This window comes from Mesocricetus auratus, unplaced genomic scaffold, assembly GCF_017639785.1.
Source record: "Mesocricetus auratus isolate SY011 unplaced genomic scaffold, BCM_Maur_2.0 Super-Scaffold_100024, whole genome shotgun sequence".
Classification (NCBI taxonomy): Eukaryota; Metazoa; Chordata; class Mammalia; order Rodentia; family Cricetidae; genus Mesocricetus; species Mesocricetus auratus.
In genome coordinates this window covers 17,812,615-17,839,372 of record NW_024429205.1, presented here as the reverse complement: position 1 = coordinate 17,839,372, position 26,758 = coordinate 17,812,615, and the positions used below count along the sequence as shown (strand labels likewise).

At 50.1% G+C, this 26,758-nt stretch overlaps 1 protein-coding gene across 2 annotated transcripts in view; it reads right to left on the bottom strand.

Annotated features, from left to right (window-relative positions):
- Klhl29 (kelch like family member 29) overlaps nt 1-26,758 on the bottom strand; it is a 291,248-nt gene that overhangs the window by 47,537 nt on the left and 216,953 nt on the right. For both annotated transcript variants that reach the window (XM_005079085.3, XM_040730961.1), the window contains exons 4-5: nt 14,264-14,405; nt 11,133-11,645 (exon numbers count right to left, since the gene is read on the bottom strand). In XM_005079085.3, coding sequence (XP_005079142.1) covers nt 11,133-11,645; nt 14,264-14,405 — 655 coding nt within the window. The remainder of the gene's footprint in view (nt 1-11,132; nt 11,646-14,263; nt 14,406-26,758) is intronic.

The following is a 26,758-nucleotide window of genomic DNA, read 5'->3' as shown; positions in this document are numbered from 1 at the left end:
GGCGGTGGCTCCTCATCCATTGGTGACAGAGACATGAGGCAGGCATCAATAACGACTTCTAAATGGATGTGCTGCTGTTTAGTAGATTTCAAGACTTTAATTCATTTAAAAGGGCATAAGCTCAATTAATAGACCTCATTAACTTCAAAGATGTATCATCTTTGCTCAGAATTGGCTCCTTCATAGGATGACTGGCTCCATTAACTTTATTGCATTGGCAATACTTTGAGTAAGGCGTGGGAGATGTAGCAACGGGACAGAGTTCCCAGGGCTGCCTGCCTCCTAGGCTCCAGTGGCCAGTGCTCCCTATGGACTGTCTTATCTATCTATCTGTCTGTCTGTCTGTCTGTCTATCTATCTATCTATCTATCTATCTATCTATCCTTCCATCCATGAACAAAAACCCCAATAGTCATCAATTTGTATATAGAAATGTCAGTCACATGGTGCCAGGATATATAAAACAGCCATCATGGGACTTATCTTTAGCCCTAGTGACAACACAACAGGGATCTACAGGCATGGTAGGAAGGACACAGTCACTGGAGATCTACTCTCATTATGCCACCAATTCCTGTGTATTTGCCTTGTGTGAGTCTTCATTTTCCATCTAGGAATCTGCCCAAATGGGACAGCTACAAGGAATACACAAATACAGAGTGGATAAGTATTGAACATACAGTGATAGGTAAATGCATAACAACTATTGTCCCTGTTACACGTCCTTCTAGAAGACAAGACCACATCTACAGCCCAACCCACATCTTGTCTGGAATGGTCATCTCTGACCATAGTTTGAGACAGCTCCACAAGGTCAGCTTCATTTCCTTGATAGGTATCATTACTAGAAAGACCTTGGTTGGACGTCACATGTTTACTAAACTGCGTTGTGGGACCAGTGATGCTACACAGGGAAACCTGGAGTAATGAACATCCACATGTAGAACAAAGACCTGGGCCTGAACACACAGATCAGAAGTTAAGAGCTCTTGCATTCCTGTCCAAGCATGGGGACTGGAATTCAGATCCCAGTATTCATATAACAGGAGGGGTGTGGTCCTGAGCACACTATAAGCCTAGGGGAGCTTCCCAGAAGCTGAAGGCTGTGCTAACTGTCGGCAGGAAGCCAGCTCCTATAGCTCTGCGCTGGCCTAGCTTATAGTGTGAGAGAAGTTAGACAGGATGATTTCTGTGCTTGTTGGCCGTCAACTTAGCCAAACAAACTCAAGCTCCAGGTTCAATGAGAGACCCTGCCTCAAGGACATAAGATGATAGAGGAGAATTCTCTGGCCTCCACATCCATGTAAAGTGTATGTACCACCATGTGCCAAACATTACACACATAATCATAGTCTTAATTCTCTCTCTCTCCCTCCCCCACCCCTCTCTCTCACACACACACATACATACAGGAACATAAAGACAAAAATACAGGAATTGTTTATGGATCAATAATAATTTCCTAGACCTTCCAACTTTCCTGTTCACAAGGCTAGGGAGATAGGGATTACCATGAGACGAACCCCCCCCCCCCCCAATTCAGTGGTTTCTAAGGTTCTGGGACACACATTTGAAGAGATAGCAAGGCATCTCAGGCCCCTGAGACTGACTCCTGAAGGTTCTCTGGGCAATAATGAATGATCATGGTTGACCATTCACTCAATATTCCTGGAAAATCAAGTTTACTAAGTAGACATTTCCAAAGAAGGCTCGACCGTGAGACTCTACAGAGTGAGGGTCCCTGTGTCCTTGAGTTAGGGTTTTCCTGAGTCATTCTTCCTCTCTTTGGGATGAGTTTCTCCCTAATGATATGTTCAAGGGCCATCACTCCTCTGGCCCATGTGGCAGCACATAGGATGTGGCCTTGGGTGAGAGTATGGCCCTGCCTTTGAGAAAAGACAGCTCTTATAGGGTGCGTGGCCCTGTCCCAGCAGCAGGTCACAATCATAAAGACTCTGGGTTCGTCCTGAGCTTCTGTCTGTAGGAGGAGAGAAGCGTTCTAGGCTGGAAGACTGAAGATTCCCAGCAGCAGGGGAAGTGACTGCCCAGGACACTCATGCAATGGGGTGCTTTCCCTGGGAAATTTCTAGTGCATTCCTGGTAATAATGTGATACTTTGGTGATACCTCTTGTGGGAACTTGATCCATGTAGCCAACGACATTTAGGAGTGACTTGCCATGGCTGAGGTTTTCTCTGAGTGTGCAACCTGGTGAACTGGGTGGGTAGGAATGTGCACGCATGCTCTCTCTCTCTCTCTCTCTCTCTCTCTCTCTCTCTCTCTCTCTCTCTCTCTCTCTCTCTCTCTCTCTCTCTGTGTGTGTGTGGTCAGAGCCAGTGCTCTTCACCCCTAGGCTGAACGGCTGGACAAAGGTGGCTGGATCAGCGGCAGCGTCTGCTTTGTTCTGTAATTGTGAGCTTGTCTGTGCATTATACCCCTTAATAAATTGGTTAATAGGCTTCTGTGGGTTCTCGATTCAGTTTCTAACTTTATCCATCCCCCTGGGGGACAACGAAGCACTTCTGTTAAATGATGGCTCAGGTGATACCTTCCCCTACCATCCACTATGGTGGTCATGGGGGAGAGAGTTGCGATGGATGAATTGTTTGTCACCCAAAAGAGTCTTACTTGAAGAGAGGGAGGTAGGCAGCAGCTCAGAGAGCACATATGGGACTGGGTTAGAATGAGGGGGGCAGGTTTCAATGAAACATGCCTACTCCCAATGATTAAAGATAAACAATTTTAGGATCTCAGTGGAAAGATTAACTTGACCCCGATTACAGAGGTAAAAAAGTGGTAAGGACATGGCAAGTGTGTTGTAATGAGATGTTACCTTTTCCACTTGCTATCTGGAAGGAGTTAAAGACTATTGCTGCCAGGCTGGGTGACACATCCCTTTAGTCCCAGCACTTGGGAGGCAGAGGGAGGAGAATCTTTATGAATTCTAGGCCAGCCTGGTCTACATAGTAAGTTGTAGGACAGTCAAGGCTACATCTTATTTAAAAACAAAACAAAACAACAAAACTCCTCCAAAACAAAGGCTATTACAGACTGAATCAAATCCCACCCAAAGTGATGGCATTTGGAGATGGGCCTTTTAGCAGGTTGTAAGGGTAATCTAATAGGCTCAGTACCCCTTTAAGAAGAAGACACAACACAGATACAGCTCCATTGAACAAAGACCACATCAGGGCACAGCATCCAGGAGAGAGACACCGGGAGAAAGCGACCTCGCCTACACTTTGACTTAGATTCCTAGTTTCTGCAGCTGTGAGGAAACGTTCTGTTGTTGAAGCCATCCTGTTTACAGTGTCTCGGGATGACAGCTATCCCGCTAGGGTTGATTGTCCTGACACTGACCCTGTAGAAGCTGGTGAGAAACAGGGTATACTGGCCTTGTCTGTAGACTGTATCTGAGGCACTGGGCTATGGCAGATGGGAAGTCATTTGGAAAAGAGGAGCCAGTAGGCAGTTCACAGGGCTGCGCCTGTGGTCCACCAGGCTGCTGGGAGACTAGGAGAGCAAAGAAAAGTTGCTCAGTGATGCACTGAAACTCTTGGGCTTCTCTCTGAGGTAACACACACACACACACACACACACACACACACACACACACACACACACACAAGCACTTTCTTTTTCCTTTTAAAGAAGTTCACCAAGAAAACAGGCAATGACAACTATTTCAATAGATGGCAACCTTTTGGCCATTTTTTTTCTTCAAGCAATTTACACGATGTTTTTGTGTTCCTGAAATACTGCACTTGTATTATTTTTTACCTTTTACATTTCTAGAATAGCGAGTGTGCTCCTGAATGGAATGTAATTTCAACCAAATCACTTCTCATTGGCCTGGTTTTGTGCCGTGTTTTCTCTAGTTCTGCTTCATGACGTGGCGTACCATTCATCCGGCCCCTCCCCATCGCACAGGGGCAAGCGGTAGGCATCCTACATGCTCTATCGCTCTGTCTAAGCATCACACTCAGAGCTGACCCCAGCCCCTGGAGAGGAAAATACTGGAAACAACCCTTCATGCCTTAACTAGCACATCCGCAGATGAAGCCTGTTTAGATAACGGTGAGGCACCAGGAACTGTGTTATTAAACCGGGAAGGAGAAAGGTAGGTACACAGTGAACTTTTGGATTTGGGGGATTAATGGTGACCAAGCGACTCACATCTAGGTCAAAGTCTACGATATTCAAAGAGACTCCTAAGACCATGAGGGCCTGGAGCTGGATGGACATTTAGCCAAGACCAGAGAACACAGGTTTTTACCTACTCAACATCATCTGACTGAGGTAGGGTCATCAGCCACTAAGTAGCCTGTGTGTAGATTCAGGCTTTGAGTGCCTGATGCCCGAGAAACAGACATCCTGAAAATCACTAGGCAACCCAGTCTCAAATCAGGATGGCTTTCTTTGCGGGGGGAGGGGGGGGAGGAGAGAGAGAGAGAGAGAGACTCTGTGGTAGACAAATCTTTGAGCATCATTCTCTAGCTGGTACTCCCACCAAGCTTCCATCCATCACCTCCCTGTCCTTGCCTCTAGCCCTCATCTTAGCTGCCCTTGAGGTCTACAGCCCTGGCGCCCTTTTGCTTCCCAGAATCCACAGTTCTCATCGCCACTACCATTTTTATATTGAGTACAGCCTTTCCTACGGCCAACCCCTCTCTCCTAAGGCCTGTCCCCATATCTAAGAGAGCTTCTTGCTTGGTAGAGACAAAGACTGTGTGGGACATGCATCTAGCATGCTGGCTATGCCTTTTGTTTGATTCATGGAACGATCCACCATATAGGCTCTGCACAGAGTTGGTGTCTAAAAACACATATGAGTTGCTCAATAAATACCCCAGTGGTGCATCGGGAGAGGATGTGATATAACTCCAGCTTTCCTGTGGCCTCTTGAGACACTGACCTAGTGTGTAGCTAGACATTCTGCTATTGTTCGCTTTAGCTTGCTGCTTCTGGGTCAGGGCAGCTGGTTTCTGCACTGTGGGTCAGTATTCTGTAAAGGCCTGGAAATGTCTCCTCTTTTCATTCCCCCCTCATTCTTACCATTATTTGGACTCCCCTAGCCATGTCCTGCCGGTGGGCGGGGCAGGGTCTCTGACTTTAAGGATACTAGGCATATATTAGTGGCTGTAAGTCAGTATGTTTTCCCAGCTCTACAAGAAAGCCTAGAATCTTCAACCTGCCTGTGCATTGTTGAGTGTGTGTGTGTGTGTGTGTGTGTGTGTGTGTGTGTGTGTGTGTGTGTGTGACCTCCTGCTACGAGGATGACACTGTCTCTGGGTGGACTGGCTGCCTTGACTGTAATACGTTGCTTGCCTGGTTCACTCACAGCCACATGATCTCTTAACCAAACCCTTAAGTCCCGGACAACTCTCCAATTAAGGAAGAATAAAGCCCCGAGGACAGAGCCCTGGGAAGGGAAGGAGGGCTTCACATTGGGCTGGGCAGGTTCTGTTCTAGTGGCTAGGAAATATCTTGTGGATGTGGACAAGAATGCAAATCGCACAGGCTGAGAGCCACATCTGCTTCCTGGGAGAGGGTGTGCAGGCAGGATGGGGGGTGGGGTGGGCCACTAGATGAAGTGAGGGTAATGAGATCGGCTCCTGAGTCAAAAGCAGTGGCAGCCAACTTCCTTCCTTCCCTCCTTCCTTCCTTCCTTCCCTCCTTCCTTCCTTCCTTTCCTCCTTCCTTCCCTCCTTCCTTCCTTCCCTTCTTCCTTCCTTTCTTCCTTCCTTCCTTCCCTCCTTCCTTCCTTCCCTCCCTCCCTCCCTCCTTCCTTCCTTCCTTCCCTCCCTCCCTCCCTCCCTCCCTCCCTCCCTCCCTCCCTCCCTCCCTCCTTCCTTCCTTCCTTCCTTCCTTCCTTCCTTCCTTCCTTCCTTTCTCCCTCCCTCAGGATTCTTGAAGATTTATAGAAGCCAGAGCAGGTAACATGGTTATGTGCTCACTAGGCTCCATGCATGGTGCTTTGACTTCATGTTACCTAATCCTCAAAGGTGTTCTGGGGTACAGAATTGAAAACTGAGGTGGAGTCCAAGTTAACAGCACCGTCTGCTGGGTTAATGTGTGGAGGGGTCGGGAAGTCTCCCCAAGCAGCCGACCTGGGCTCTTGACCACCTTTTCCGCTGCCAGCCACATACGCCTGGTCAGTCACCCTGTCTTGGCCAGCTGACGTGTAGGGATCAGAAACTCTAGTTGTCCTATCGCTGTCCCTGCCCTCGGCCTCCTGATATCAAGATGAAGGTCACAGGATGCTGACCTCCCCCGCTGAGGGTACACAGGAGGACCACCTCAAAGACGAACAGTTCTTGGACTTAGGGGGAAGGTACCAGGAACAGGCTGGTTCCTTCTGGTTGTTATGGTGATGGTGGAGGATTGTAAAACGTTACAATAGGAGAAAGCAATTTTCTGCCATTCAAAGGGGACCCCTGGGAACCAGGCCTTCAGACGTCATGATGTTAACATGTTCTCCTAAGACTCTGGAAGGCAAACTGCTCTTTGGTTTGTCACATTAACCTGAACTCCTAGAAGACCACGGATGCTGAAAGGTGGCCCTGGTACTGGTGATGGTGGAAAGAGAGATCACACCACTCGTTTATAGTGATTGTACTAGGACTGTGCCAAGGGCTGCATGTAAAATGAGTTGATTCTCACCCCAACTATAAGAAGCAGCTCTACCGTTATTAGAGATGAGGAAACTGTGGTAAAACTTCAGACCCCATTATGCTCTGGGGCAGGTAGTGTATGGAGGCACCTGGGTAGAGGAAGAAGTCTCAAGGGATAGACAGTGCGGGACAGGGTTACTGTAGCATTGGCAGTGTGTGGGCAAACGGCTTTGTACCTGCATCTCAGACATTCCAGAGTATTTACGAGGTTGCAGAAAAATGGGTGTGTTCTGGACTTGTCTCAGTGTATGGGACAAGGAGGGACGAAATATGCCTTAGCCCCATATCTGAGGGAAGAGTCTCCCATCCTCTGCCAGAAAGTAACTCATGCCATCTCACAGTAAGAGGCTTGGCCACAGGACTGTGGACCTTGTGATCACTGGATGGGCCTGCCCAGCTGCTAAACTCCCTGGACAGGGTGCTGGGGTGGACTTCAGTGTAGTGAGCAGGCAAGGGGTGAGGGATGGTCACAATTCCCATTAGGTCCTCCTTTGGACTCCAGAGGGGTAGTGTAACTATTCTCATTTTGTGTATTATATATAGTATATATGTATATATGTATGTTTGATCTTATGAGGCAGGGACTCACTCTGTGGCCCAGGCTGAGCTGGATGGACCTCACACTGTAGTCACGGCAGTCCTCCTGCCTCAGTCACTCTGAGTGCTGGGATGACAGGCAAGAACCACGACACTCTGATACCATTCCTTAGAGAAGGTAGGGGAGGCTCAGAGAGGTCAAGAGGCTTACTCTGGTGACAGAGCTATTCCACACACCTCAGCATATCCTAGGAGATTGTCTTTGCTGCTGCTAGAGCTGAAGTAGCTGTGGTTCATGCAGATGCAAGGGAGGAGAGAAATTGTAACCACAGAAAGGGGCGGGACAATTCTTGCATCATGTAGCTCCTTGGGCCTGGGACAGAGAAGCCAAACTCTGCAGATGGTTCATCATGGCCCCTACATCATACCCAGTGTCTATACCAGAACAGACATGTCCCTCTTCCGCAAGAGAGGGAGCAGGTGCTGTTAGCTTGTTTCTCCCCAGACACTCATGTAGAAAACAAGACAGCCTCTGGGACCAGGGCCTGTGGATTTTAGAGGCTCCCAGCCTTGGTCTAAGCCACCAAAAATCCCTGATGAAAGCAGAAATCACCGTGCCCCAGGCCGGAACCTTGGCTGTGACCTCCCAGGGAGCTCTAGGAACAGGGTCAATAGACCTGGGTTTCCACATAGGCCTGAGTTTGGCTGTATTTCTCCCAGAGGATCATCCCAGGGTCTGTGCCCATCTAATGACAAGACTAACACACCAGGTCTTTTATAGAGATTCACATGGAACTAATTCCGTTTTCTTCCCTTATCACTTTGCACACATGAAATCTATTTTTAATTACCTTTCAATATATAATCTAAAAAAATCCACAGCTTGTTCCCACCCTCAAATTGTTCCTAGAGAAAGAAAGATTTATCTTGTAAGTTTCTTAAGAAAATCTATATGTGCTCAATGCATTTAAATAACACTCATTAAAGCAAACTGCAGGCATGCTGGCTTCTCTAGTCACAGATGAGAGACAATCGCTTGACCTACAGCAAATCAAAAGGCATTTTGCACACCACCTCTCTTTTTCAATTGGTTAAGTTTTAAATTAAAGTCCCAAAGCCCTTTTTTGGGAAGGCGGACTAATAGAACCTTGACTGAAAATTTCGTTCAGTCGATCGGAAGATAATTACAAGAAACAAAATGTGAAATTTTAAATCAGGGCACTAATGAAGTCTAAAAATACCAGTGGCCCATCCCTCTGGTTGGCAAGACCTGTTCTTCGTGGAGGGGGATCTCTCTGCATAATTACTCAACCCCACAAGAGGCCAGGTTGTCTCATCAAACAATAGTAAGGCAAAAAAAAAAAAAATCACAGGATTGTAATGAGCTAGATCGTGCATGGTGGATCTTATTATAAAGCTGGGCAAGGTTTCAGACAGACACTAGCAGAAAAAGGAAATTCTTCTCTTTTTCTTCATTCCCTTTTTTGTTTTTTAAAGTGGAGTTCTGATTTGTGTTGATAACGTCATGTGGTGCCCTGTTCCCGCCTGGAGCCAGCTGTCTGTCATTTAGGAGTGTGAAATCAATTGAGTTTCAGGGATGTAAAATCCAGAGGGGCAAAATTAAAAGTGACCCAAATCCAAACCCACGTGGAGCCGTCATCATGATGACTCTCCCACGGCAAGTTGCAAAGATTTGGTTTCAAAATTTGGGTTTCTTATTTTTTTCCCCCTTAAATGTAGTTGTTTGACAGTAGACCTGACAGATAAATTATAGCTTCAGCAATAAAGGCTTTTAAGATTAGAAGTGAAAGGAGAATTTACCTTAAAAAAAAAAAACACCCACACTCAGGTTCCTTGTCTTCCTTCACAAATACAAGGGGGATCTGCCAGCCGGCAAGGGCCATACACAGATAAGTGAATGAACGTAATCTCTGGGCACACAGTTGGTCTGGCAGACACCAGTGGAAAGCAGAGTGTGGACAGGTCATCTACAGTCACTGGCCAGGGCTGCAAGACCCCAAAGGCTCCCCAGAAGATGCAGGAGATACTTTTTAGTTTTGCTTTCTGCCTCTCACCCAGACCCAGTCTACCCTATGGGGCTTGGTATAGTGAATGGCGTGGGGCCACACAGCCCTGTAAGGCTTGGGGCCACAGAAGTCAGGCCATGCTCCTTGGCCTTCTGCAGCTGTCCCAGGTGCAGCTCTGCATAGCTCAACGACCTAGTAGGCTCAGGAGTTGGACCTTACCAACCTGTGTCACCCATCTCAAGGGTGAGGGTGTTCAGGGGCATCCTGCTTCTAGCAATGTTCAGAGAGATGGGTTCTAGCTCAATGTCCAGCCCTAGACCAGGAAACTAGGGCTAGCTAAGCTGGTTCCCTTCTGTACAGTGTCTTTTCTCTGGATATATGTCTGGAACTTGAAAAGCCAGTGAGAACTTAGCAGGCATCTCCCTGTGGGAACACTAAAGCTGCCTAATGCTTCTAGCTTTGGGATAGCCTTGGACAGCTGGGATCCCACAGGTGTGTGTGTATGCTTTTGTTCTTCTGGGGGTGATTTCTTTTTTCTTAAAGAGAGGGGTTGCTAAACCAAAACAGTTCAAAGAAGAAATCAATTTAGTCTCTCTATATATAAAAAATAAATTTTAAACAGAGCAAGAGTTTGTCAGATTCCAGATGTAATTGTCTATAACTTTGTCACTTAAAACTAGTGCTGATTTCCCAAACAAAGGCCGTTGGAGCTCACACAGTTGGGAATGAAACCCCACAGGGAGCTAGGCACCGGCTTTGTGGTGAGGGTTTCTCAGAAAGACTGGAGAATGGCTCTGAGGGACAGTGGCAAATGTCTGGAGAACAGCGGGCAGAGAGTGACTAACGGCAGCATTGCTCTGCAAAGACGCAGGGGCCCCAGATGGACTTTCAGGGGCTCAGAGGAAAAGCCCTGGCTAGTTATGTATACTATCTAGCACCACCTACTGGCCCGGTTGAAGGAGACACGGGTACCCTAGCAGGCTAAAGTGCTCGGCACAGACCCTCTTGCCTCCTCCTGTCCCAGGAGCTGCCTAGCCCGGTGGGGGCCTCATAACCTTCCCTCTGCACATTGCAGGATCAGGACCTGAGCTGTCTGGCAATGTCCCTACATCAAGGAAAGGCAATTCTAAGACAGGCACTCTCAAAGCCTCGCTTCTCCGCCCTGGCCCTGCTGTCACGCTCAAACACTGGGACTAGAACCTACCTCTGATGTTCTGTGCCCTGATGCTGAGGCTGAGGCTTGTGCTAAGAACCATGTTGGTGTGCGGTGGTGTGTTTCCTTCCCCAGCTTATGTTCCCAAGGAACTACCTCCGAGCTCTTTGCAGGGAAACTCCCCTAGGGCTAGGGTCTGGGGTCAAGGGTCCCCTGAAGGCCAGCCCAGAGCTGTTCTTCCCAGGGACTCACAGAGACCCCTTCAGTCCTTCAAAAACAGAAACCTGTTTTTGGTAGGAGCGAGCCCGGGTCCTGGTCCAGCCCTTATCAATAGCGTGGTGGAGACGACTTGTCTTGACAGATACAGGCGAATAGTGTTTTGGATGTCTTTATGGAGAGAAAGCGGTAAAGGTCTCCGTGCACTGTCCAAGTGACCATTAAGAGGAGTAGGTAGCTCTTGCTCCATGTAGCCTTGGTCTGGCTTGGGGTGAGCATGGCCTGGGCTCTGACTTTCAGGCTCCCCTCCCCGCCTTTTTTTCTTGCTCTATGAGTCCTGCTGTTGCTTATCTTAATCTCCACACTGGGGCTCTGCCTGTATCACCCCACCTAAAGAGGGAGTTTCTGCTCCTGGCTCGATGCGGTCAATGAAAAAGCTACCATAAACACGCTTGTCCTCACTGCTGGAGTGACCAGGCAGGGAGGTACAGACCAGACACACAGTGTGGCGTGTGACAGGACTTACCTTTAGGGTGCCCTGGGTCGGTGAATTCATACTTCCCCACTCCAATGGTCCGTAGCATTTGTAGCCCAGGGGCTGAGTCTGTTGTGGGGGGCCCATTGGTGGCAGGAGCACTGCTGGGAAGAGCAGCGGATGGCTGGGCAGGCGGAGGTGGAGGCAGCAGGGGCCCTGCCATGTGGCCGTTGCCCACAGCAGTGGGTCCCGGGCGGGCTACCTGTCCCACTCCAGGCAAAGTGGATACGGCCAGGGGCTGAGGGCTGGCGTACAGGGCCTGGGCAGGCATGTTCACCACCACACTGCTCAGTGGTTGAGAGGGCGGCTGTGGGAGCGAGTAGTGGCCTGGCATCAGCGGGAGTTGGGGCCCCACATGGGGAGGCAGTGAGGGAGTCACCCCGATGACCGGGGCCTGGACGTTCACAGCTGGGCTGAAGGTGGGAGGCTGGGCCACTCCATAGGAGTGTGCAATCAGGGAAGGCTGGTTCCCGGCGGCCACCGTAGTCACCCATGGCCCTGTGCCTGTAAGGGAGATGGAAGAAATGTTACTTTGCCAGTTACTTATTCATTCAGCAAATACCAGCTATCCCAGGCTTCGGGCTGGGACCTGCAGCAACAACAGTGGCTAAGACATTTGTGTCCAAGCACTCAGCAGTTTAGGAATGTGATAAAGCAGGGTTTAGGGGCACATGCCTTTAACCCCAGCACTCCGGAGGGGAGGAATAGGCAAGCGGATCTCTATGACTTTGAGGTTCCTCTGTTTCACACAGTGAGTTTCAGGTCAACCAAGGCTACATATCAGACTTTGTCTCAAAAAAAATGTGTAGTGATAGTTCTAGGACTAGGTTTTATAGAGGATATGAACAAATGACAAATGACTGTGGGAATACAGAGAAGGAAGAAAGATCTATTTGGGAGAAATGAGACACAACAAAGCAGAGAGAGAAAAATCGGAGGCCTTCAAAGAGACCTATGCTCATTTCAGCCCTTCTACCTACGAGCTAAGAGCCCTGGCAAGTTGCTTCAGTTCTCCGGGCCACATGCTTTAATCTGGACTGGGGGCTGAAGGCAGAAAGCATATTTTCGAGGAATCAAAGCCAACAGTGTGTCAAACTTGTGGTAGATGTTGCCTATGTATTGTAGTGGACAGGACGGAGGTAAGAGAAGGCTGGCAGTGGACAGTGTTTCAGGCGAGGACAGTGGTCCTCGGAAGATGACAAGCTGTTTACCAGGCACCTGGAAAGACGTGATGGAGTCTGGGAAATCCTGGAAGATGTGAGGGGACTCCAGGCCCTGTCTCACACACCCTCCACACAGCTAGCTATGTTAGAAACAGGAGGAGCCCAGCTCGGCGGTTAAGGTAATTTTAGGGGAACAAGGAAGGCCAGACAACCTCTGAGGATGTGATACAAGATGAAAGGCCGGTGATACCCAGGTCAGGCAGAGCAAGGTCTGGGTCTACCTGAAGCTTAACTGACACTGAAGTAATCCAGAATGACTTGTGACAAAGCTGGAAGATACAATGACAAGAAGTCTAGTCTGGTCACCTGTTATTTAACAGATCTTGGCTTGGGCCTCCATTGTCCTGGTCCAACCTTGGTTTCCATGATTCTGCTGGGGTTTGGGTGTAGACTGAGAACCGGGGTATTGAGACAGGAGACTAGGAGCCCCCTCTCAGACATCAGACATCAGATGATGAGGGAGGGCAGGAGCCCAAATGGCAAAGGGACACTCAAACCAGCAGGGGGCGTTGAGAAAGGGCGAGGAGTCAGAATGAACCAGCTCTGAGTCCTGACTCTGGTTCCAGATGAGTGTGACACACATGCTTTTCCCACGTCCCGTTTCCTCATCTGCAGTAGGTACAATAATACCAGTGTCTGGGACAGCCACAGGCCTTGAGAGCACACACAGAACAAGGCACACAATAAGGTGCAAGAAATATTTATGATTCGCGCAATGAGAGAGGGAAACTGCAAGCCAAGAAACATTGGCAACGCATTGCTGGCTAGATTCTAGAATAGGCTGCTGGGGTTAAGGGGTGGGGTGGGGGGATGGACCATGTCCAAGCTAAACAGGGGAGGTGATAGCAACATAAGCCAGTACAGCTGGATGTCTTAAGACCAAGGCCTGTCACCCCAAACTCAGTGCTCCCCAGGACTGGCCAGGGAGTCTGGGAAGATGCATTAAATGCAGAGCCTGGCTGACAAGGCCACAGACAGCCATAAGATGCTATGCCAAGGAGATGATTCTTTTTTTTTTATGAGATGAATGCCTGACAGGGGCTGGGGACCTACAGAGAGGTCTTTGGCCACTCACAGAAAGCCCTGATCACTGTTTCTAATCAATGACTTGGAAGCTACTGGGATGCTCTATGTAGGACACAATTCTGGGGGAACTGGGAACAGAGCACACACACACACACACACACAAAAGAAAACACCCCCCAAAACCAGAGTTTGAGATCACAGTGGCCCCATTTGGGAGAGAGTGGAGGGACCTGCTCTTGGGTCCCCAAACCCAGCTGCCTAAACCCAATCCTGAAGAGGTAGCCTTGTGACAAACTTGAGTTTTACTGCTGGGACAGGCTATGATGTCTGTGGGCTGAGTGGCTATGCTCTGGGGCCGTATCGACCAATTGGAGGTGCTGTGAGTGCTGGTGAGGCACCAAGTGGGATGCTCGCACTGGGTGTGGCTTTGCACTTTAGAGGGACACAGAGTGAGTGGACACAGAAAGGGACTGGAGTTACAAGCTTTAGGGTTTGGGGTATTTATCTGCCTGGAAGAAGACATGGAGCTAAGGTGGGGGGCATATCTCTGGGTATCTGTACCAAAGTGGGGTGGCAGGGGTGGGGAGCACCAGGAGCAGTGGGAGGTCCTTTGTTCTGGTCAGAGCTGTCAGCAGGAGGACCAAAATGCTGTGGAAGGAGGAAATCCCAGTCCTGGGGGGGGTGTCAGAGCACCCTGGTGCTCATGTAACCACGGGCAAGGCAAAATCTCCCTGGACATGCGACTTGAGAAGCTTGGGGTCCCACACATCCCAAGCCTGATATCTGGACTTCTACAGACTCATGGATCAGGACCTCTGGAGAAGAGCAGAGCATCCAGCAAGTGGGTGTCTCTGTCAGTTGATGGACACGCACCTGGATTGTCGCTCTCCCTCATCTGTTTGGAGGGCGGCTCATCAGTGTCCCAGGGTGTGGACTGATTGATGGGCGTCTGGCCCCATCGAATGCTGGTCGTGAGTCCCTGGGACTGATTGTCAGCTTTGGAGATGCCTGGAGCCTGTGGGAAATAGATGACAATGGTGAGCATAAACTTTCCCAGGACTCTGCCTGGAACCCGTCCCCTCAGCAACACCTTTGGAGCCTGAGCTTTGTCTACTTGGTTCATGGGCAGAGAGAGAGAGAGAGAGAGAGAGAGAGAGAGATAGCCTGCACCCAGTCCCACTAATGCTGGGACCACTGCTTCCTTCCCAGCAAGGATCACGGGATGTTGGCCTCTGGTGAGCTCCTGGCCTCTAGGACTCCAAGCCAGTGCCTTGCCAGGGACCTCTCCCGCTGCTGCCTATCCTAGGAGAACCGCTGCAACTGAAGAGAGCAAGTTGTGGTCCGGTGTGCGGACACCTCAGTCCTCAGACTGTCAGTAACCCACCGTATCCCAAATGCTACCCACTTATCCAGGGTATGGGCTGAGCATTGACTGTACCCACTCAGTCTTGGTCCGCCAGATGCCCAGGGCTTTCACTTGCAGCTGCTGACTGAGAATTCCTAACGAGATGGCAAACGAGGGCCACCACACAATCTCCATCCTGCTCCAACTCATGCTGTTGAGACCCTGGCATCCCATGGAGGAAGGGAGGGGTGATGGAAGCTGGTAGGACAGGTCAGGCCAAATCATGCCCCCAGGTAGGAGGGACCCCATGGCCCCTCAGAGCAGTAAGGGGACTTGCTTGCTGTGTGAGTTCACCTTCTGATTTAGCTGCACAGATGTACAAAGACAGGATGCTCAGAATGGAAGCAGATATCAAGCGAGAGTGGTCCCCTGGGCTAAGTCCTGATGGAACACTGGCTACTGGGAAGCATACTTTCTAGAAGTTCATACTGAGAAGGCAGAAACGCTCCCTCCCACTGTGATGTTGATGAGAAAAGCAGGGCCACAAGATGACACCCATGTGACCTCCCTATGCAAACCATCCTGTGGTGGGACAGCATGTGTGAGAGGGGACTGACCCAAATGTCAGCAAGATGCTATCCCTGGGTCAGAGGATTATGGGTAACTGCTTGTCCACATTACCTTGCACTGATCAAAAGAAATGGTTCAGGGCACCAAACTCAGGGTGTTGCGTGGGTTTTCCAAGTGTACTACCACTGACCCACATGCCCAGATATTCTTTCCTCTTTTTTTTTAAGGGTTTGTATTCCAGGATACCTTCGAACTCATGACCTTCATAGCCCTCACTTCAAAGTGCTAGGACTGTAAATGTCAAATCTTTTACAGTGGCCATTATTTATAAGTAATAAAAAACAAATCCTAAACCTATGGTAGAAGCTGGGAGCAGATGGGGGGAGGGATCTCAGTGGAGGTGACTTTCAGAAGAGTCGCCACAGCTCCTGGGGACCCAGTTCTGCCCAGGGAAGCACGTGGGCTGGGATGAGGGACGGAAGTTGTTCTTCTCCAGGGACACTCGCAGAAATGTGTTCAGGTAAAAGCCACAATGCTTGTAGCATTTTCTCATAGAGCCTGGCCCAAGGATGGAGCTGGAGACTGAGCTCCCCCTGGAGCCCCTGGGCGGGGTGATTCTCCTGGGTCTGAGATGGGGCACACAGCAGGAGGTGTGGGCAGTAGGATGGGCAGGGCGTCTGGAGCCTTTGCTGTGTCACACAAAGGCTCACAGAGTCTGCAGCAGGGCCTGTTGGGAGAACAGGAGCCAGGCAGCGCTGAGACCTGGGACAGTGCAGAGGTAATCACGTTAGGGTGCACTTTACCTCTGGCCTTGCTTCAGAAGCTCCGCTTTTGTGAACAGGGCATGGAAAGGAGGGCGAGTCTCCCAAGGGGGAAAAAAAAAAGAACAATTCCTGCTTGTGGCACAGATGAGATTGAGGGGGGTGGTGAGATATGAAATGGGGGTCTGGGACATAGCCACGATGGTAAGGAGGCATAGAAAGCATGGAGGAGGCTTTTCTCGAGTTCTCTGAAGGGGCGACTTCCAACATGTGCCTTGACTGGAGGCAAAAGTCATCTGGCCATCTGCCTCCCTTTACTTCCAGGCTCCAGGCTCATGGTGGGGTTAGAGGCACAGAAATGGCTTCTGAAACCAGAGGCATCTGAGGGGGCTGAGTCTGTGCTATACCCTATTCAACAGTCTTGTTAGAAGACACCTTTGAGCTCTGCTGGGGCCCCCTAGCCTCCTTGCCAGCAAGCCTGCCTCTTCGCTGACAAGATGGAAACCTCTTCTGCCAGGAGGGGGCGCTGCAGCCCCTCTCTGCTGCCGGTGTCCCAGAGGCTTCCTAGATAGGAAACAACAGCTTTGCTTAAGATTTCAGAATGCTCTCCCTGTCACCATTTCTGCACTGCTGGGTCCTCACGGCAACTTAACCAGGGAGGGAAGCCTTCTGGAAACAAACCTTGAGACTGCCACTTCTGCCAGGAACTCCCCCCCCTTGAGTTTGGGTCATCAGGTTCTATGCTATAAAACTTTGGGGATTCTAATGTTTGCCCTGAAATTAGGGGAGTTTCTGCACTTGAAAAATTGCATATTTTCCTGACACATTCCTTAGGCTTATGCAATGTGTCACTCCTTTATGCCTGGGTTTGTTCTTTGGTAAATAACTATTGGGCTGGGGTTCTGTGTTACGTCTTGGCCAGGGCAGTGGTGATTTGGACCCAGGTGATTCCCTTTTCACGCCCTGCCCTCAGCTGGCGCAGAGAATTCCAGTGCATGGTGCAAATGCTGATGTACCCCAAAACAGAAGCTCTGGTGTGCATAGGCTGACTCACGGCCACGGGGAGATCACCCAGCTGCCTGGCCTCCTGTTTGACTGTGTGGTTCATGATCAGTACATGCAGTTTCTGAGATTGAAAAAAGCCACACCCAAGTCCATCCTGCCCGCCCCCTTCAGGAATGATTAAACAAAACCACTCCCATTCAGCACCATCTTTAGCTTCGAGCAATTTGCAGCTCAGGAATTTTATTTTATTAAAGCAATCAAGTGAATAAATATTCCTTTCTTGAATCTGTCAACAAACAACTTAGATGCAGGAGCATGCCCTTTGCTGAGAGGCCCAGGGCTTCCATGTGATTCCTAAGTGGACTGACCACAGACCACTTAGATGCAGGAGCTTGCCATCCATGGAGATGTCTAGGGCTTTCAGGGGAGTCACATATGGACTGACCGCAGTATAGTCTGTGAGGCAGGAAGCCGGACGAGGGGCCCCGTCCTCCTGCCAACAGTTCTAGGCCCCAAATAACTGCGTGCAGACCGCGAATTCTAGAGATCCTTGGGACCGACCCTGTATGGGTCTGTGACTGTAACTCTGAATTCCCCTCTCATGGTTTTGAATTCCCACACATCTGGAATCCCTAGGAGCAATCCAGGCTGCTCCCAGCTTGAGCGAGGACCAGCCTTAGGGAAGGAGAGCAGGGGTCAGGGTACAGGGTGGGCTGCGAGCATAAGAAAGACCAGCTTCCCAGCCATAGGGCAGAAGTGGGTGAGCAAGGTCTCACTTCCTCCTATTGCCATTCTCTGGGGCACCTGGGAAGCCACCCCGACAGAGACCTTCTGCCTTTCCCTGGCCCTGGCTTCTGCTCCAGGACCGTGGCGGTACTCATCAGGAGAGGCCCGCCAGAACAGCCTTCCCTATAAGCTCTGCAGAGTGGGCCTATATGCCCATCACTGGGCTTGAGCCGGCTTCTCTCAGCTTCCCTTTAATGAGATGCTAATAGGATGCATCATTAACACAGCAGCTTTTTAAACCCCGGCTCTTGTAAATTTTCAAAGGTCACATTTTTACGGTGCCTGACAGCATCCTGCTCCTTTCAGAGTCTGAAGAACACTAAAGACCCAGGGCCTTTATGGCTGAAGCTCTGTGAGGCCACTGCACAGGCTGAAGGCACCTGCTGGCAGTGGGCTGCCCCCCCACCCCGCCCTGGCAGCTTTACAGGGCATGAGGGTTACCCTCTTTCAGCCCGGAGAGACCAGGTACACAGTTTCACATGGTCCACAGTGTTGCTCTCACAATACAAAGATCCCTGGCAGAGGGGTCAAGGGAGATGCCACCCAGCTGGGGAGGCAGTGGACTTGAACTCTCAGGGAGGACCTTCTGCTTAGACGGAGAATGCACAAGTCTACAGCAGTCAGGGCGCCTGCGTTCCGCTGGTCAGTCCAACCGGAGAGAGGGCATGTCTCTACTTCACACAAAATTACCACAGACATTTGCAGCAACCGAGTAGTCAGGGAGGTTTGAATGATGATGGGGACTTAGACTCCTCCTCCCGCCTCCCCTGGGCTGTCTCGGTCCTTGCTTGTTCTCATCTCAGCTCTCTGCGTGATCACAACGCCGAGTGCACTACCCTGAAGGTCCTGTTGACCCTGTCCTGGCACGCAAACTCCCTGAAGACAGATGCTCAGTGTCATGCCTGGCCCAGCAGGTGCTGTGCCTGGCATTGCTGTCCTCAGGATGAAAGCAAAGTTTAGGAGCCACAGCATGGGCCGGCAGGAGCAGTGACGTCACTGCCGGCTGAAGGAATCAATGAATCTGCAGAGCAAGCTTCCGGGAGAGCAGAACATGCAGGCCGTGGAGCAGAGCCCATGGCTGTCCTCTCTAGTGACCACCAAAGGACTCCCTAGCCAATGGAGGCTACTGAAGGTCGCTCAGAGGCTCGGCTAACAGAAGCCACTACCAACGGCCAGAGATTAGAGATCCTCCCCCAGTGCCTGGCTGTGGGTAGAGGTGCAGGATGCTGAGGCTGACTCTTGCTAAGGGCACGGATGCCTCCTGGGAAATCCCAACTACTGCATCGTCTGCTCTTTTCCCAAGGACATCGAAAGAACCAGGAAATCCTCAAGAGCTTCTGGGCAGGCAGTGGGCCATTAAAGTTCAGCAGGATTGAGTAGCATGAATGGATTGGGGCTAAGATCACCACCAAGGAGCCATGGATCAGATGATACATTTCCAGCCTTGACATAGGACAGAGCCTAGTTCATCTGTCATATGATGCATTTCTTAGTCATGTGACCGATGATGGCACGTATGGCTCACAGACCTGCTCCTAGACTGGAACCTGCAGCCCTAGATGCCTTGCCTCTGTGCGGGGCATACAGCTGGTGTGGCTGTACCCACTGAGTGTCACTGAACATGGTACGCCCCATGCTAGGGCTGTCTCTCTGAGCTATGAGAACCCTTCCTTCCAGAGTGCCTGGAGTCCCCTGACCCATGCCTCAGTTTGTTTCTGTTCTTATGCAGCTGGGGACCCGGGTTCAGCAATGGTCAAGGCCCTTTACTGGAGAGATTTACAAACGTTGTCATGGGACACCTGGTTCAGGGACTCAGACTCGGAGAGACACTGCAGGGAGCAGAGTCACACGATGCCACACTCTTACCATTGTTAATGGCAGCACTCATACTACGTCATGGATAAGAGAAGATACAAGAGCCAGGTTTATGTGTGTAATCCTAAGGAGTCAGGAGTCTGAAGTAAGAGGACAGGTGTGAGTGCAAATACAGTCTGAATTGCATGGTAAATCGCATGTGAGCTAGAGCTACATAGCAAGGCTTGTCTGTCCTGTAGTCCAGGCCCTGGCTCAGTGGACACTACCTGTGTGACTGGCATCAACAAAGGCACTGCAGAATTGTCCCAACCAGCTTCCTTGCATCCCCTCACACAAATTTGCTAGATATTAAAAAAATATTGTTAAGCCACTACGAACAAAACAAAAGGGAAAATGAGATAACACATTTCACTATGTATAACGTAAAATACAGGAGATCAAAAGTCACTTGTGTGTTGCTCTTGGCAAACACATCCTGTGTCATCTGCAGCCCCTAGCATTTCACAGAGGATCTGGGGGCAGCACAAACACGGAAGCGGGCTGGTTACTGTGTAAACACTAAAAGGAGAACATGCAGCCTCCCTTGCAGCTGCCCCAGATGGGTGGTGGGAGTGAAGTGGCCTTGGATGAAAAGCTGAGAAGCCACGGGGAGGGAGACGCCAGTGGTGAGTGTGGCCCTTGCAACCCTCTAACCTTGATCTGCAGCTCTTTCTTCCCCCTAGGACTCCCTGCAGTACCCACCCAATTTGGAGAAGGCAAGTTTGGTGCACTCCTGCAGCTCCTGGCTCTGGATTCCTGAAGGTGGTGATAGATACTCAGCTGGCTTAGGCTCCACAGTGGACAGAATCATGTTCTCTGGCCTCCCTGGACACGTGAAACACTCTCTGTCTGAAAACCTTGCTTGGAAGCTTCCCTAACAGTTAGGGCACAGAACTCTGACCTGCCTTGCAAACACAGTGTGGTTTGGGAGGTGAGCCCAGCTCCAAGGCCCATACTGCAAGCAAAGGAAGGAAGGAGGCAGCGCCCCGCGGGTTTGGGAGCGCATACATTTGGAAGTAGCGGATGCTGTCACCTCATTTTTCTTTTTACCCAGGGGTTATCACTCCCATTGCTTTTCTGAGAATAGCAGGGGCTAGTGTTGCCCATGGCAGAAGTGGGTGGGGCCCAGGCACCTCTGACCACTAGCCCTTGGGCAGCTCTGGGGAATCAATCACAGGACTGCAGCTGTCAACCCCACGGCTGAGCCTAGATGGACAACAGCCTTTCTCTGCAAATGGTGCACTTTTCTTCCCTCCCAGCATCCCCCCTCCTTGCAAGACTCTTAGAGCTTTCCTGGTGCCCTGGTCTGCCTGTGGGGAGTGGTGGAGGCCAGTGTTTGGTAAATGCATTCCTGCTGGGGACTGAGTGGACCTACTTCCCAGGGGTGCTCAGACAGAGTGGTGTACCCTGGAGAAGGGGAGTCCTATTTATAGGAACGGTGTGCTTGCTGGTGGTGGAATTTCTGTGTGGGTGGGAGAGCTTTTGGTGTCTGGGCGCTTTTAGATTAAGCCCACGAGTATGTTCGCAGATGGGCAGGTTTTCTCATTCCAGAACATAGTGGTACAACCGTCCAGCCTCTACCACTGACGGAATCTCCCACATGAGGCATGTGAGATGCACCTGGGAGTTCTGCTAGAAATGGACTGTAGTCCTACAAGTTCTGATTCTGTAGCTCTGGAGCAGCAGTGGACCCTGGAATGTGCCACTTTAATAAGCTTACAATGCCACCGATTCAGGGAGTTCTTGGCCCCTCCCTGGGGAGCAAGGGCAGGCTTTTTTGCCTATGTCTCCAGGCCTGGGCCCCGAGTCTGGGTTGTAAGGGCCATTGCAGCTTGTTGGGTCCTGACTGGGACATATTAGGGAACTTGCTCATGTGGTTCTAAGGAACCAGCTTCTGGAGGGGGCGGGTACTGCCAAGGACTCCTGCCTAGGGCATAGGTTTCCAGGGATCTGAGGATTTGTTGTCACACGCAGCTGGGAGGTGCTAACGGCACCTAAGGGTATTTCAGTTTTAATTTCTAACTGCTATGGAGCTACAATCAAGAAAAGCACAGCTAAAGCCCCACTTGGTGTGGATGGGGTCTTCCGTGATTCTCCCTCCCTCTCGAACAGGGTGCCCTTTCTGAGCCCCAGGCCTGAGCCCCCGGCCTCCCCTTCTGAGGCCCCCAGAATGCACTGCAGAGCCTGATGAAATTTCCAATAATACTAACCAATGATGTGTTAAATTGAGACACTTCTGGCTCGGCCGCCGGAAACCACACGATGGTTTAAGGACCAGCGCTTACCTTTCTCTATCAATTTGCTGCTAAATTACTGCTTTCAGAGAAACTTATAGAAAAGTAATTCTTTATTTAAATTTTAATTTCCATCTTGTCATTTTAAATATATATTCAGATTCCAATCATATTACAGAATATGATGATGTCTCTGGCGGGTAAATGACCCTGCTAGACGCCTGGGAGAGTATGGAGGACGGGGACGAGTGGGCTGTGGGGCGAGGCTCGGCAACGAGGGAGACCTCGGCTCAGCTGAAGTGGCCGACAGAGCTTCAGAGCCTCTCCTGCTTGGAACCCTGCTCTGTGCCCCCTGACTTTGGGTGTAGTCCCGAGGACCACCTGCACACGCTTTAAATTGAAACCTCGCTTGGATCACTGTGTAAACTGAGACATAACTAAACACCAGATGAGATGGGGCTGCTGGGTCAGTCAAACACCCTAACACCTCATATTTCACCACCTCCACGTGCCAGTGGTGGGCAGCATAGCTTCATTTCCCTCCAGGAAGAATCCTGTATTCTTTTCACCATCGTATGGATGAGAGTCTAATGGCCCAGCCAAGTTCAATAACACTCAAGGGTGTGAAACTTCAGGATTTCATCCAGGCCTGCTCTAATTGTTTTAATCCATTTTGGGTTGCTATAATGATAATAATAATAATAATAATAATAATAATAATAATAATAATAATAAAAACACCTGAGGGCCAGCGATATGGCTCAGTGGGTGAGGGTGTGTGCTGCCAAGCCCGATAACCTGAGTTCTATGTGGTGAATCCAGATGATGGAAGGAGAGTTCTGACTTCTGAAAACTGTCCTCTGACTTCCATGTGAGGGCTATAGAATACACCCCCATCCGATGAATCCGATGAATAAATAGACAAATGAATGTAATAATTTCTTTTTTTTTTTTAAAGAAACTACCCGGGACTGGGTACACATTCTAAAGAAAGGAAGTGACATTACTGTTTTGGGGACTCAAGAGCATGGGTACCTGTGATCTGGTAAGTTCTGGTGGGAAGGGATTACAAAGGCTGGGTATACACAGAAAATGTCACATGTCTACACAAGAAGCTAGAGCTTGGGGAGAGGCCACACTCACTTTTTTGATAGCAGACCACTCTGGGGAGGGGACTATAACGTATTCACACACTATAATGTGTTCACACCACCAATCTGCTCCCTCTTAAGGGTAGAGTCCCTATGACCTAGTTATTTTCTACTGGGTCCCAGAGTCTTAGAAGCACAATGTTGTCCTAAGACCAACACAATGTTCTGGGACAGTCAGAATGATCCCAGGTCACCTCTTTGAGGTTGACACAATGTCAAGTCTGTACCCACACATTTTGACACCACTCCCCAAATACCTGCAGGATGCTGGTCATAGTCTATCTTTTCTCTGCTGTGTCCATCAACTATGTCTCCTGCTCTGACCCTGGTAGTATACTGGTGCCAGGGGGCTGGGCAGATTGGCTTCCATCATCTCCCTCCCTCCCTCAAGCCTCAGGCCCTAAGCCACCGCTGACATTCCCCTTGGCATCTGCCAGTGTGATATGGGTCTTCCTGGATTGGGGCCAGTTCCTCCATCTCAGACTGGGGCTGGACACCTGGACACTACTGCCTCCTCCTAGGCTGGTTCCACAAAGCACATCCTTTCTCTTCATCCTCCCTCACCCCCACCCCATCCCTTAGCCTCTTCCCTTTGACCTTTTAACATGAGGCTGCACAAAAATAATCTGCCCCATTCACCTTCCGTTTTGTCTTCCATGGGCCTCTTGTCTCTTCTTAGACTACAGTTACCCTGCCCCGGGGCTAGGAACACTGGCATTTATCTATGCTTGTGTTCAGCTTCCACACCCGTCCCTTCAACTTCAACCCTGTCTCCATGACAGTCACCCCTCACTGTCCATCCCTACAGCAATGCCTGTCCCCTCCCTCTGACCCCTAATACCAGGTTCCTTTTCCTTGAAATTTCCTCCTCTTTCTGTCTTCCACACTTTGCTTCACTTAAATTTCACCCACACCTCTTCTCTGTGCAGTCGCTTGTTTCTTCTGCCCTCAGCTCCTGACTTGGAGTCACGCCTAGTGTCTACACTAGCCCCCAGTCCTACTCCTTCTTGTCCAGGTCCTGTTTGGGCCCCTCTTCTCTGACATTTTTTCCCTAATAGGAAACAGGTATAGGGTAGCCCTCCTCTTTGCAGGAACCCAGCTTTTCTATAGTATTCTGGGAGTACATTTTCCTCTTCCAACATCAAAGTCTAGCCCTTAGAGATGTATATGCTCAAAGTTCAGCAAAGACAGCTTCCTTTGCAGACGTAAAGCCAGCGTGGACAGGGTTGGCTTTTGCACCGTGCTCTTGCACATGCCCTGTCCAGATTTCCCTGGGCCCCTTGCTCTAAACTCCCTTCCCACGATGGGTCTCACGGACAAAGGAAATGATAAATCTGGCAGAACCTTACAACTCCACGCTTTCAACTTTCCTCTAACAACTTTCAACCGAAAACTTCTTAGCCCTATTTCCAAGTAACTTTTCATCCATTACAAAACCCACAAATTTTTCAAAGGGGCTTTGAAACAAGATCACCTAGGAAAAAAAAAAGCCTATCACAAATGAAAGTCTTTGAAAAGAAAGAGGCCCTTTCCTGGGCTTCAGCTCCCCTCTGATACCGTTCCCTTTCATTTTACAGGAGGTGCAGGGCAGGCCTGGCCCTCAGCGGATGCCTGTGATGTGAGGAGCCAGTGGCCCAGACAGACACACAGACAAGAGGGGAGCAAGGGGCAGCTGCTGTGGAGCTGGGCTGGTCCTTTCATCCTTCCCCATTCAATCAGCCCATACAGCGCCCCCAACAGCTGATCCTTGTGACCCGCCTGTCACACTCAGAGGCTTCCTGTCACCCTGCAGGTTCCCATTCACCTGGGCATTGCAGCCAGTTGCTTTTCCAGCACACACTGGAGACTGTCTTCATTCTTGTCACCAAAGTGGGCGGGTAGGGAGGTGGCCAGAAAAGCCCCTACTCTGGCCTTTGATGGGACGTTTCCCAAATGCCAACCCTGCAGGCAGTGAGCGTGGGACCACTTCTTGCCCTCCCTAGGGTCAGCTTCTCATGCTTTCACACACACACCTGACAACACCCACTTCCGAAAGGAAGCCTTTGTCGACTTCAGATAACATCGTGGTGAATTTGGTGAAGGAAAGTCTTCCATCTTGGGCAACTGTGCTAACCCTGACTCTGGAGGGGCACACATGTGACAGGACCACATGCTAAGTGCACCTGACCCTCCTAGGTCTAGACACTGTGAGCTCAATATGAATTCTGTACCGGGCTTCCAGGCCTCCAAGCCATCCACCCAGGGAAGACAATTCTTTAGAATGGTTTGGCCATGAGCTGGCCTGTTGCCCGCTAAGGCCTCTCAGTCCCTTCTTAGAGGACATTCTAGAATCAACCAAACCCTCCACATTGGCACAGTCCATTCTAGTCACAAAGGGCCCCCAAATGGAGTCCCATCCCCTTCTTGTAGAACCTCCTAACACATCTACCTGGCCTGCTGAACCATTCCAATTTTTCTAGTTGTCGCTGCAACAGATAATTATCATCTTTTTTTTTCATTTACAAAGGCTTGCTTGGCAGACAGAACCATTCCTAGTTCTCAAACCCTCTGCATGAGAGATCGAGTGCGTCATTGACCGAGAGCAGAACTCAACACCAGGCGACACAATCCTGACATAGACATCTTCAGCGACCTCATTAGAGGTCTAACAAGAGAGAGGACTGTGTCAGAATCACACCGAGGGGCATTCAGGACAAAGAAGCCAACAACACAGCACAGATATCCTTGTCAGGTGGCTCCTCAGGCACAGAGGAAGGAGTAGAAACACTCTTAATAGAGGGACTTCGAGACTCTCAGAATCCAAGCTTACAATCAGCTACAGCATGGGACTCCAAATGCAGTGGGGTTCCCCAATGTGGACATTCTAGAAGCATGCAATGCAGGACTCAGTTTACATTTCCTAGGTGCCTGGCGTTCACTCATTGGTTTTTTTGCCTGGATAATCTCTACAATGATGGTAACACGTGACCAGGCACATTATGAAGGCAAGACACTCCCTCTGCCTCAGTGTAGCTCGATTTCCTATTGGTTCATAATGGACACCGTTAGTGACTCTTATTTGTTTAGTTAGGAACTTTCTCTTTCAGCATCGACTCGGCATCTCTTTAGGCTGTGGCTGTCTTGCTGACTCTATCCAGGCTCAAGGGGCACAGGACTAAGAGTGTGGCACTGGTGAAGTTGATTTGATGGAAGGGGCATGGAGTACAGGGAAACAGCAATTCTGTGCTGGTGTAGATGGGAGGGGACTTCCTTTCCCCAGGGTTGACACTAAGGAGAAGTGCGGTGAATAAACAACTGCGTGTAAGCCCTCTTCCATTCAACACCTCCCCAGCCGTCCACCAACTGCGTGTAAGCCGTCCACCAACTCACCTACCTGCTTACATCCACCAGTCTAACAACTGCGTGTAAGCCTTCTTCCATTCAACACCTCCCCAGCCGTGCACCAGCTCACCTACCTGTTTACATCCACCAGTCTACTCACTTACACACCCATCCATTCACTCATCAACCCATATGCCCATCCGTCCATCCCCCATCCGTCCATCCAAACACCCATCCCCACCCACTCATTTCATCCTTATTAAGAAACTAACCTATGCTGGAGGCACAGCCCTGAGCAGTCTCTGGCCCCAGAGAGCACAATCCTAACATTTGTATCAACA